Raw genomic sequence first — 13,235 nt, 5'->3', positions numbered from 1 at the left:
ATCAATCTAAAACAAGTGTTATTCAATAAAGGGAAAAAAAAAGCATTGGGTAACAAAGACATTTGCAAACGCAACAAAATAATAAGAACTGGAAAAAGGGCGCACGGAGAGATACTAGCAAGTATCACACGAACATTCGTCGCACTAAAGAATTGGCGTGCAAACTCGAAAACTGCCACATTAATTGCTTAATTAACGCAATGCAAAAAAAAACTAGGTAGATAACAATTAAACTCTGCCATCTATGATAAGCTACCAGTTCACAGACAATGGACAGTGTGTTAACACACTATTTGTTTCGAAAGACTAATGAAACATAAGTACGGGCTATAGATACTGCATGATCAATGGATAAGGATATAAAAAGGGGCAAAAAAATGTAAACGCACAAAAAGACTAAACGGTTAAAATGTCAAAATGTTCGAAGCAAAGCCGAAAATTGCCTGAATCTATCCTACCAAAATCTTCCACAGCAGATGAAAAGAGAGGCAATACACACATTGAGGTCTCGCACGGTCTGCCTTCTATGGCCAACTCCACGGGCAGCAGAGCCCTCGGCTAACAGCACCAAGCGCCCGCGCTGCATTACGCTTTTTCTGCTGGGGAGCATACGAATGGGATGGCCAGAGCAATAAGGTGCAGAAGCTGCACCTTATTAGAAGCCAATGATAACCCTGTTTACTGAAAGCCGAGGAAGTTACACTTTTTTTTTATGTAAAGTAAACTTGCCTAGGGTTACAACCAAATGAGATAAGCAAAAATTGCGGTAATATTTGGAATAAGCACATAAAGTTACACATATCTGCAACTACGCAGCACCATAATTCCAAGAGTAAAGATTTTAGAAATGTTTGGTCTAATACCTGACTCCACCCTTGAAGGCAAAGGACACCTTTCCTTTCACAGGGTGGGGATGGGGTGACATCTTGCTGGGTGGAGTGCATTGTTTTTTGAGGCCCAGTGTTGAATGTTTCTCTGCTCACGGTGTTGGCGGTGGCACTTCCTTGCAGCCTTGGCAGAGCTGGACGCACCACCAGACGTGATTTGGTCCCGCGGTCCCTTCCACAAGTAGCCGTTGCCATCCCGACAGCAGATCGGGTGGCCCAGCAAGCCCCCCAAACCTGGGGGAGGGGAGCAGAAGGAACCCGTTTATATATATTATAAATATATATATACACACACAGACAGACACACAAGCGTGCCAGACACACACATGGAACGCACACACGAGACAACACTAGCGAGAGATTAGAAAGGCCACCGGACAAGCCACCGGTGTTGGAGGAGCAAACCTTGGGAGGGCATGCTGCAGCGCTGTTATAAATAATAAAAAAAATAAAAGCAGGTTCAAAAAAACCACATGTGCAAAAGTTGTGTGTTCACCATGTGCAGTGCGAAGTCTGTTGACTAACGCTTGCACATGGCTGTCATAGCGGTTGCTGTTAGAGGTCCACACAAGCTTGGGAGTTGTCCTACGTCTCAAGATTGAAGTTGGCCCAGGCCAAGTTTGAAAGCTACTGACCCAACTGCGCTCAGGGTCTCGCCACAGTGCACAGATTGTTTGCAGGGTTGAAGGCCAAAAACTTGCTCTGAAGAGTATTGGGTTGGGATCGTCTAATAATTCTATTCCAATGATAATCATTTTAGCACTTTGTCAGTGGTTTGTGTGGCGCCCTACCTATGTTATTACTCAAAAAATAGAATTGAGCGAAATTAATCCTTGCGTTATAATTGCCTTGGTGTCCATGTGTTCCAATGGACTGTTAATACTTGAAGCTCCACCTCTGGCACCTGGAAGTCGCAGGGAGCCATAGAGGGACTTGGCTCAAAGGTGCAAGTGCTGAGTGTGTTGCCAAGAGTGTTCTTGTTGTGAATATTGTAGGCAAAAAGTGTACATTAGAATGGAAGACCGGGTAGCATTGTCATCTTTTAAGAAATTCTGCCCTGTTAGCTGCCCATTCGAAAATGCATCATTTGCCAAGAAAGGGTGAAATTTCTCGTAATGTTCTCGCCAGCTAAACTGAGCCTGTAATGTGAAGAGTAAGGACTTCAGGTAGACCTCTGTATGCATATTTTGTTGAGAATGCAGCTTGAAAATGTAACAAATGAGTGGTTGTATATGTTTACATGGATCAAGTGAGTGATGGCATAGTGAGCTTATATACTTCAGAGTACACTCACTGCATTCTAATAGTGCTAACATATGGGTCAGAAACTTGGAGGTTAACAAAGAAGCTCGAGAACAAGTTAAGGACCATGCAAAGACCGATGGAACGAAAAATGTTAGGCTTAACATTGAGAGACAAGAGCACGGTGGATCGGAGAGCAAATGGGGATAGCCAGTATTCTAGTTGACATTAAGAGAAAAAATGAAGCTGGGCAGGCCATGTTATGCGTTGGGTAGTAGATAACCGTTGGACCATTAGTACAGGTGAGTGGCAGGGGAAAGGAAACCCACTCTTGGATGGCAGAAAAGTACATGGGATGATAAAGTTGGGAAATATGTAGGTGCAAGTTGGAATTTGCTAGCATAAAACAGGCAATTGGAGATCGCTGGGAGAGGCCTTCGACCTGCAGTAGACATAAAAATAGGCTGCTGCTACTGATGATGATGATACTTTATTTCCACATCGGAATAGATGCTATGCAAAAACCACAAGTTCACTTATCCACACATCTCGTTTGACCTAACAAGGATCTAAGGTGTCGGCGTGTGAACTGGGAGGCTCGTCCCTGCCATCCAGGTTTCCGAAATGCGTGTCGCAGCTTCAGCAGTGCTGGAGCTTAGCCTTCTAACTTCTGGCCAGTAAGATGTGTGGGGAAGCCTGCTTGCCAAACTTTGCACATATTTTATTGTGCCAGTCTTCAAATAGGCAGGAAGGGGAATGCCCAGAGTACCCTCGCACTTCCTAAGCAAACATTTGCTACTCCACCGACAAGTGCAGTGCCTGCACTGAAACTTCAGGGTAATGCAGAAGTGGTGGAATTAAGCCTGACACAGTCTGTTTTACTGATCTTGCACAAAAATTTGATTTATATATGTTCGCTGTCAAAACCGCAGTTTTTCTGTATGTATTGTTGAGTAAATGCTGCATGTTTTCTTTGTTTTTTTTTTCCAGAGGAGTCTGATGTAATATGTATTGAAAAACAGACATGCTTGCCGCCATGTTCGATAGCCTTGAAAAGTATTTCTTTTAGCTTAATTTCTGCCTCATTCGTCATTGCTGGTACATAAACCGCAGCACTGGAGCAGCTGAAATATGGTTTAACCGAATTATGGTGTTCAGACATGAAGCCATCATTGGATGGTGGTGTGGACGTTGCACCATTGATAGGGTTGTATGATGAAAAAAAGATCTGTCATCGAATGGATTGTTCAATAGTGCATGTGTATGTTTCTGGCAACAAAAGCTCGCTGCACAAAATGTGGAAAGAGTGTGTGATGCCCCTGACCACTTGCAAGCGCCTTCACAAGTGCTATGCATGCACAAGGGAGGTAACACTAAGTGTTCACTATGGGAATGACAAGCACTAAAAACATTCCAGGGAAAGTATCAGCTTCAAGGATGCGATGTTTGAGTACTGCGTCTGCCAAACAACTTAATATGGAGCTTCGCTCGCAAAGCTTTCATAGTGAACCATACTTCCACAAATGGACTTCGAGTTATTTTTAAATATATAAAATAAAGTTTTCTCTCTCTCTCTCTCTGCACATCCTAAGGCTGTGCCCACAAGCAGGTGCTGCCGCCAGAAAGCAGCACAAGCCACAGGGTACTAAGATGCAAAGCTTGTGGCAACAGTAATGCTTGGTCAATGAACTTGCGTCGTAACAAACTACCAACTGTTGAAGCACCAAAATGGACTGAATGGGAACCCGACGTACCTTCATGCACTGGTGGAAATAGTGCAGTGCATGTGGTGCAGGAAGGGATAGGCATGCCTAGGGTAGGGGTGTGCTCGTAGTGGGGATGCACGAGTCGAACGTCCCCACAACTGATGTTTTGCCTGCATTGCTCTCACATCTCCTGTAATCCGGCTTGCCCGTGTAGCTGGGCACCGCTGGTGGTCAGTGTAGTTGCAGATTAGTATGAGAGGTGGTGCGAGTATTGTGCTGCTAATGCCACCTAACGGGCGGGTTTACTCGGGCACAAAGGGGAGTAGCCTGCTCCTCTTTGGCTTGGGGCCGGCTAATTGCACAGATGTATCATGCGTGCGCCGACACGCCTTGCGGGACCGTCCCGAGTAACGCTTCGGAACAGAGCACCAGGGTGGATGAACTCGATCGTTCAAGCACGACACTGTTCGCGTGCCTGTACACGCAAACGAACAGGCATTGGTGTCCCAGCATGGGGGCGAACATATTCATTCGCTGTCCTGTCAAGATGAGTCTAATTTCCTCGATTCGTCATCACCCGTCGGCCTGTTGTATTGGTAGTCGTTCAGTTAGCTGGCATTGGTGTATGGAAGGTGCAAGAAATACCCTTGTGATTGTTTGCATTGCCGTGTTCTCGTTTCTATGTCCCAATGCCATGGTTGAGACCCCACATCATGCATGGATAAACTCTGAAATGCTTTTATTTGATATTTTGGGATGCATATTTAGGGGTGCGACCTTTGCAGAGGAATGCACAGTATATCTATTGTTCCCATGTTGCTAGATAGAATGATCCTCCTGGTTAGTAAAGGAAACTTGTTTGACCAGGCCCAATTACGGTGGACTTGTGGTTTGGAATTTCTGCTGGTGCACACCTCTAATTACTGTGTTCTCGGAATGTTGCCGAGATGAGTGATCTGGGTGTTATGTTCAGCCACGGGTAACTGTGTTTGAATTCTAAACGCCAGTTCGTTAAGTATTCTTTTATGTCGCAGGGAATGAAGAAAGCAGTTTCTTCATCTAATTAAGGAAGTGTTTGAATGTCATATTTGCATGATAGTGGTGCTATTCAAATCTGATGGGAATCCTGTTGTGTTGTGATAAGAGAATTCCCATCATACCAACAGATAACTGTTTACTGCCTTTTGAGTACTAGCAGCTTACTAAAAATGAGTACTTTTCTAGATTTTAATTTTGTCAATTGTGTGTATGACTGCATGCCAAAAGTGGTGATATTCATTGGGAAGTTCTAGACACTGCAAGTAGTAATCGTATATGGAATGAATGCACTTATAACAAAAGATTGGATTTTTGGACATTCTTGAAATACTGGCTTTTTCTTGCATGTATGTTTTTACAGCTGCAGCAGCTGAAATCTTTTTATACATTTTCCCGACTTTGTAGAAATGCTTACATGTTTCAGAAAGCAAGCACAATGTCTGGTTCTGCACAAATGCTGTGTGTGCATGTGTGTCGGAGAATGGAAAACAACAAAGCAATTGTCTGCACACTGGTCAACAAAGGTGCTCATCTATTGCCAGTGATCGCTAACTTTGTTCACATGTGCCCTAGCGGTGGATGGTAGCTTCCCCCCCCCCCCTTTTTTTTTTCTTTTAACCACATGGCCATGCTTCATGTATGGAAAACTAACCAGCATTCCTAGACCCTTCAGGAGCGTGTACAGGGCCTTGAAAGTTAAACTGAAGGACCTAGGTTAAACTATCAATTTTAATTAGAGGATCTGTTAGATATTGAAATGAGGGAGGGAGAGGCTTGCGCAGAGGTTTGTGCCCTATTTTGACGGACACAGTTTTTGCCGACAAATAGGCTCAGTAAATGCATAATGAAAATATTTTTTTTTGTGATTATTGGATGCATTTATATAAGTTACTTGAAACAGTCATATTCAAAGACAACTCCATTTTGTTGGATACTTCTAGAGCACTTGTGTTCTAAGATATTCGTGAAATTTGGCACTCGGCACGCGAATTTTGCATGGAAACATTGAGCATTCGTATTTTTGTCGACTGCCGCCTCTGAATGTCAACTTAGCATGTCGAGTGAGTGAGTGAATGAAACAACTTTATTTGGTCCACAATAGACGCGAGTATATTCGCCACCTGGCTAGGCCCACTCGGGGACCATCAGGTGGAACCTGACGGCCCTCTCGCGAGCCCTCTGGACTGCCAGGATTTGAGAGGTCTGGTCCTGGGCCCTAATGAAATGAAGCATATCGAGTGCCAAAAATTTAATGATGATTGTCTCGGATCGCAAGCGCTATAATAGTATCCAATAAAATGAAGTTTTCTTGCAACGCGATTTTCGATTAATACTTAATACGCATAATCAGTGTCGTGAATATTTGGCTGCGCGTGTTCAAAAAAAGATTTTGCACTCACCGCTGCACTGTTGCTCAAGTTTTGCAGAACGATCGCATTTTGTTGTCGACTTCGTTTAGCATAACACTTGGCACGATTAGTCGCCCGTTTTTTGAGACAAAAACGAGAAACTGTTTTCGCCTATGGGGCTCTTGCATTGCCCAGGGGGCGCTGCAAAAATGGTGCTAAAAAGCGCCCTCTGTCCTGAACTGGGTAGTACCAAGCTCAGTAGTCTGCTTCGGAAAGCACGTTTACAATATGGACCCGCCACTTTCGCTTTTGTTGTACCACGGCTTGCAGCGAATATCAGGCGCCGAAGATTTTTCAGGGGTGGCACGTTGCGTAAAGGCAATAGATCATGCAACGCCGAATACGTGTACGCCGTTCAAGAAATAAGCGGCGAAGTTGAACTTCAGGTAAGGTTTGCGCGCTGCTAGGTTCAGGCGCACAAACGCGAGGAAATGCTTGCTATAAATGAATTCACAGCAGCGATAAGCAAACGTGTACGGAACTGCTAGAGCGCACGACGGTACTCGCGGCGACGGCAGCGGTCTTTCAGCATGCCGCGATGTACGAACTGCTCGAGCGCACGATCGTACGCGCCGCGACAGTAGCGGTGTTTCGACATGCCGCGAAACGGCGGGCCTCCTGCAATATTTGTTGACTACATGCCGCTAGACAAGTAGCGGCCGTCTGTCCCTTTAGCAACTGATAAATAACTGATGCAATGCATATGAGCTCGCAGTAAATTAACGTACGTGCGAATCGCGCTGCAGCGCGAGCTCGTGCGCTGCTCGCTTGACGTAACTTAATTTAATGACAGCGCTCGAACATCGATGTGCTGTAATCAATACTGCCTTGCTGTGCTGCCTCAACGTGCTGGCTTGAGGTCAAGGATGAGCACATTTAACTCTCGAACCTATGCTGCTCGTAGTGGGTAGTTATAAATTGTCGCCGAATCAGCCCGACCATTTGTGGTCATTAGCACACATCTGGTCACTTCACCAGTTCACACCAGTCGAATTGTTAATTGTCGCTGTGGCCGGGTCTCCAATCGTGAATCACAAGCCATGCCTGATGCTATGTCGATCTGCCGTCGGGACTGTAGGTGCAAAAGACCAAATTTTGGAATGCAGATAATCAAGCAAGCTTCAAGACAGGTGAAGCAGGCAGCATGGCGCGAAGTTTCGCTTATCCAGCGCGCCCGACGCTCCGCTTCGCGAGGCCTTGAAGGAAAACGGTCCAATCTGATGTTGGGATTCAGGCCTTCTTGTTCATGGCAGCCCACGACGCAGAAGTAACTACGGTGACGCTTTTTCGAGGCTGAGCTAGGTCTCTCCAGATCAGCGTCTCCGATTCCTTCTGCTTCCAGCATTACGTCTCACGGAGAGCCCGTTTTCGTTAAACTATAGGCTGCGGCTAGCTCGCAGCGTGGTCAGCGTGGTCTGTGAGAAGTGACGAGCCTTTTTGCACTTGCAACAGGGCAGAAAAAAGTGCGAATCGACGCAAAACTCGGGCTAGAAACGTGCTTCGCCACAGCCAGGGCTCAATACTACCCAAGCCGGTACTACCCAGATAACGTTTCGCGCGCCACCACCAGGCGCCGCTACATACCTCAAACTCGGTCGGGTCAGGACAACAAAGTGTTGGCAAAAACTCGGAAAGTAGGGTAGACCCTACAGGCGAAGTGGGAGGCAGGGAGCCAAAGCAAGCCGTCATCAGCTCGCCGCCGGTGAAACGGCGTAGTTATAGTGAAGCTGCACAACGCGCCCCGAGTGAGGCGACGCTGCAGCCACAGGGGCGCCAGCGGGCGCAAAGGGAGGGGCAGCAGGCACAGGCTGCAGTCGAACGGTTTGCACGTAGAAGGGTCCTGGTGATAGGGGACTCCAATGTGGGGAGGGCCGAACAGGGCGTGATGGCGAGAGTGAAGGCGGACGGGCGAGTACAGGTGGAGGTGCAAGCGGGCAAGGGTATGGCGGAAGCAATGACCAAGGCGCGGGAAGTAATTGGGGTCAGCACGGAGAGCGACAGCTTGGTCATTATGCATTCTGGGCTCAATGACGTGCTTAAGGGGAGAAGCCAGGACCTTGAGAGGCACATTGAGACTGGGCTGAGTAAGCTTAGAGAGGCCTCCGGGAGGGTGCATGCGACCATATGCACTATCCCAGAGGTCCAGGGCCAGGCTTACCAGGTAGAAAGGAGGGTGGTTGAGGCCAATCGGGTCATTAGGAGTCTGAGCGGACGACTCGGGTACAGCGTGATGGAGGTCAACAGGGACGTGTACGGAACCGGCTTCCGACCTTTTGTGCAGGATGGTATTCACTACAGTGGTGCCACTGGCAAAAGGATAGGGGGCAGGATGGGTCGCCAGGCAACAGCTTTTTTAGGGGGACCCAGAGCCCTGAAAGAAGCAGTGTAGGCGTGGACGATTCGAGGCAGGAGCCACAAACACGCGAACATCGGTACTGTAGGAGAGGTGACAGGAATAAGCGCAAGAGCCAAATTAAGTCAGACATAGGGTTCATTAACATGCAAGGTGGCAGAAATAGGCTAAAATGGGAGGAAATCGAAGAACAACTAAGGCAGGAGAACTTAATGATTTATGGGTTTGTAGAGACACATCTTAGGGACATGGAACAACCGCCCTGTAACCCTGATTATGCATGGGAATATTGCAACAGAGTGCAGGGTAGCAGAAAGGGTGGGGGAATTGGAGCATTCATTCATAAAAATACAAATTGGCAAAGGGTCAAAGAAGAATGCAAGGAGCATTTATGGCTAGAAGGAAAAGTAGCAGGGGCGAAAACACTTCTGGGCTTTGTATACCTTTGGACAGGATCAAATGCTAAAGAGGAAAACAAAAAAATGTTGGACTGTATAGCAGCGGACATCAATGAGCTAGGAAAAGGATGTGAAGTAATTGTATTAGGAGACATGAATGCGCATGTTGAAGATATGGATGGGTACACAGACTCCACAGGTAACATGCTGCTGGATATGTGTGAGAGGCTTAACTTAGTTGTCTGTAACTCTACTGAAAAGTGTGACGGGATCATAACATGGGAGGTAGGGGGTCGACACTCGACAATAGATTATGCGTTGATGTCACATAGGATGTACGATAGATTAGGAGCCATGATTATAGATGAACAGGGCTCCAGAAGTATAGGTAGCGACCACAAACGTATCAAGTTGAGTTTTAAGAGGGAAACTAAAGCACGAACGACGCGCGAGGAAACGCCAGATGTGATTTTTTACTCAGAAGACGAAGTGGAAATAGCGGCCAAACAAATTGAAGAGGAAATATCAGAGAGTACTGAAACTGATTGGACTTACCCAAAGTTAATGAGACTATTTGAGCGTGAGCTAGGTAAGGCGCGAGTCAGGAAAACAAGGCAAGGGATACGAAAACTCAAGAGCTGGTGGGATGAAGAGGTTAAGAAGGCCATAAAGAAACGTCAGGAAGCCTCCAGGGAACACAGGTATTCCAAAAGTAAGGGAGAACCTGAAGCAGAAGTAGAGAGGAAATGGGTAAACTACATAAAATGCAAAAGGGAAGCATCTTATTTGATCAACGAGAAAATCAAGACAAAAGGGTCCCAATGGCTGTCAAAAATAAGCAATAAAAAAGATAAACAGGCAGCTAGAAAATTCTGGCAACATCTGAACTCCTTGGGTAATAGGACAAGCCTAGAGCAGAGGTATATAGTAACAGCTCAAGGTACTCGGTTAGAAGGAGAGGCGGCAATGGAGCATATAGGAACCATGATGAGGGAAAAATTTACAAAACAGACAAATGGTACATGCAGTAAGTCGGAGAGGGATAGCCCGGTCAACCCACTGCTTTCGCTTGGACAAAAAGAGTGGGAAAGGGCGGAGAAGAGGGTACCAAGTAGCACATCGGCAGGCCCCGATGGTATTCCAATTATGTTAATAAAGAAATTGGGCCCGAAATCTAAGAAATCATTGAGGGAGGTGGTGAGCAAAATGCTAGTGGATGGTAAAGTACCTGACGAATGGAGGCTAAGTAGGATGAGAATGATATATAAGGGAAAGGGGGACAAAGCTGACATAAATAACTACCGGCCTATAACAGTGACGTCAGTGGTTTACAGGGTGGTTATGCAGATTATAAAGGACAGACTGCAGGCATGGGTAGAGAACGAGGGGGTACTTGGAGAGCTACAAAATGGGTTCCGGAAGCATAGGAGGCTAGAAGACAATCTGGTCTCGCTAACACAGTGCATTGAAATAGCTGAAAAGGAACACAGACCCCTATGGCTGGCTTTTTTGGACATCAAGGGAGCCTATGACAGTGTACTTCAAGAGGGCTTGTGGGGCATTCTGGAAACTTTAGGAGTGCAAGATGGAGTAACCAATTTCTTAAAAGATATCTATAAAGGTAACCGGGTGATTATACAATGGGAAAAGCAGGTTTCGGAGCCTGTGATGATTCGGCGGGGGCTTAGGCAGGGGTGCCCATTGTCACCTCTGATGTTTATGCTGTACCTACAAGGTCTAGAGGCCAAAATACAGCAAAGCGGACTCGGCTTCAACCTATCATTTCTCAAGCAAGGAAAATTGATTGAACAGTCATTACCAGGACTGATGTACGCGGATGATATTGTATTAATGGCTGACAATGCAGAAGATCTGCAGGAATTAATGGACATATGTGGTACAGAAGGAGACAGGTTAGGCTTGAAGTTTAGCAAAGAAAAATCAGCAGTCATGATTTTTAATGATAACAGTTGCGGCGAGTATAAGATACAGGAGGCCACGCTGGAGATAGTCGATAAATACAAGTACCTTGGGGTGTGGATAAATAATGGCATTGAGTATCTGACAGAGTACGAAAAATATCTAACGACTAAAGGTAACAGAAGTGCAGCGATTATGAAGAGTAGGGCACTGTGGAACTACAATAGGTACGAGGTAGTACGAGGGATATGGAAGGGGGTAATGGTACCAGGCCTGACTTTTGCCAATGCAGTTCTATGTATTAGAACAGAGACCCGGCAACAGTTGGAAATTAGGCAACGTGGTGTGGGTAGGCTCGCTCTGGGAGCACATGGCAAGACACCAAATCTTGGAGTGCAGGGGGATCTGGGATGGTCTTCTTTCGAGGGCAGAGAGGCTAGTAGCAAGATAGCATTTGAGGAGCGATTGAGAAAAATGGGGGAAATTCGGTGGGCTAGGAAGGTTCTCAGTTACTTATACACGAGGAATGTTGACACGAGGTGGAGGAAGCGAACTAGAAAATTGACAAGCAAATACTTGGGCAGTAGCGGGGGAACAAGTAAGGAATCATCTGTCAAGAAAAAGGTTAAGGAGGCAGAGAGGGGTATGTGGAGTACAGAGATGCAAACCAAATCGGCATTGGAGACATACAGGACGTTTAAGCAAGAAATAGCCAAAGAAAATATTTACGATAACTCTAAGGGAAGCTCATTGTTGTTCGAAGCCAGGACAGGTGTACTGAGGACTAAAACATACCGAGCCAGATACCAGGAGATAGATTTGGTGTGCGAGGCGTGTAGAGAGGAGGAGGAAACGGTGGAACACCTGATACTTGCTTGTAAACAACTTCACCCTGCAGTTGAGTCTAACGGGGAGCTATTCAAAGCCTTGGGTTTTAAAGACAGTGAAAGTAGAATAGACTTTGAACAGGTAGAAATAACTAAACGGAGGCTATCTGATTGGTGGACAATATCAACGCAAAAGTAAAGAAGTAAATACATAGCTATGCATGCATATAGAGCCATTAAAGGCTAGGTGGCGCGCGCCGCCGCCGCCCGATTCAAAGGGTTGAGCCACAATCATCCATCCATCCATCCATCCAGCGCAAGACGCCCACGGGAAAAATGGCGTCTGAAAAGCCGGCCCTGGCACAGACTTGTGCCGCCGCCTGCCGGCAGCAGCAGGAAGGAGCTGCTGCCGCGTAAGCGGCCGATTTCAGGATGTGGTTTTGTCTGCTAACGCGGCCGCCTCGATCACGCGCGCACGGCGGGGCTTGCTCCGGCCGTCCCATTCAGCGCGCACCCCATTGGAGAGGTGTAATCGGAGAAGTTTCCTCGCGCGCCGCAGAGCGGCGCTGTTCTCCCACTCCTGCTAGAGTTACTGTATATGCTACCGTAGGTAGCAGAGTTGCGCGTAGGTCCGCCATCTTGCCTGAGAAGCAACCAAGTCTATGCGGCGAAGCCGCACTCCGTTTTTGCAGGCGACATGCCTAGCGTATCGTCGATCGACCGTGGGCGCTTTTGCATCGCTGTGCACCGCTTTTCCGCCTAATCGCAAACAAAGCGCATCGAAACAGCTGACTGGATTAGATTGTGAAGAAAAAGGCGCTGCCCTTTTTTAGCGCCCGGCGTAAGATGCAGCGCGTATATTAGTTCTTTTTTTTTTTTGAGTTGCATTCACCTGTGCACTTTCTCCGCCCTAATAACGTATGGGCACTCGCGTATCTAGAATAGATTGTGTATTCTATATACGCCGATCAGATGCAGCATTCGTGAACCGCGACGGTAACGATTAGATCGCACCGAATAAACTTAGGGAATATGGTGATGTTATTTTATAGATTCCGGAAATCCTACAAAATTTTCGTGCGAAAAAGCTACTTCACAAGGTAGTATAAGGTTCGAAATAAGATAGCGTATTAAAACTGGACAAACTTTAGTAATTGAGGTAAACAATCGGATACTTTAATGAGTTTCCTTCGCTTGAATACTGCTTGGCACTCAGGTTTTGTTTCAACAGAGATAAATACGCAGAGAAAAGAGCAGAGCAGTGCTCGTTTAGCATGTAAACAGTAACAAAAAGCACCGAGCCGCAACTACCTCTTTTTTTGGCAATAAAATCACAATTCGAATTTCAGAGAAAAAAACAAACACTAGTATATGCGCGTGCAAATATTTTGATATAGTGAGCTTTATCAAGTGGCGCTCTTTTACAAAGGGAACTGTACTAAATATAATGAGGCT

General features: G+C 46.3%; 1 protein-coding gene across 14 annotated transcripts in view; it reads left to right on the top strand.

Moving 5' to 3' along the window:
- Positions 1-1,359, top strand: part of mask (multiple ankyrin repeats single KH domain) — a 214,186-nt gene extending 212,827 nt beyond the window's left edge. For all 14 annotated transcript variants that reach the window (XM_075684659.1, XM_075684624.1, XM_075684584.1 and 11 more), the window contains one exon: positions 1,011-1,359. In XM_075684659.1, coding sequence (XP_075540774.1) covers positions 1,011-1,043 — 33 coding nt within the window. In that variant the 3' untranslated portion in view covers positions 1,044-1,359. The remainder of the gene's footprint in view (positions 1-1,010) is intronic.
- The last annotated feature ends 11,876 nt before the right edge of the window (positions 1,360-13,235 follow it).

The sequence above is a fragment of the Dermacentor variabilis genome, chromosome 1 (assembly GCF_050947875.1).
Source record: "Dermacentor variabilis isolate Ectoservices chromosome 1, ASM5094787v1, whole genome shotgun sequence".
Lineage (NCBI taxonomy): Eukaryota > Metazoa > Arthropoda > Arachnida > Ixodida > Ixodidae > Dermacentor > Dermacentor variabilis.
The sequence above is the reverse complement of the archived record's forward strand: the minus strand, read 5'-3'. Positions and strand labels throughout refer to the sequence as shown.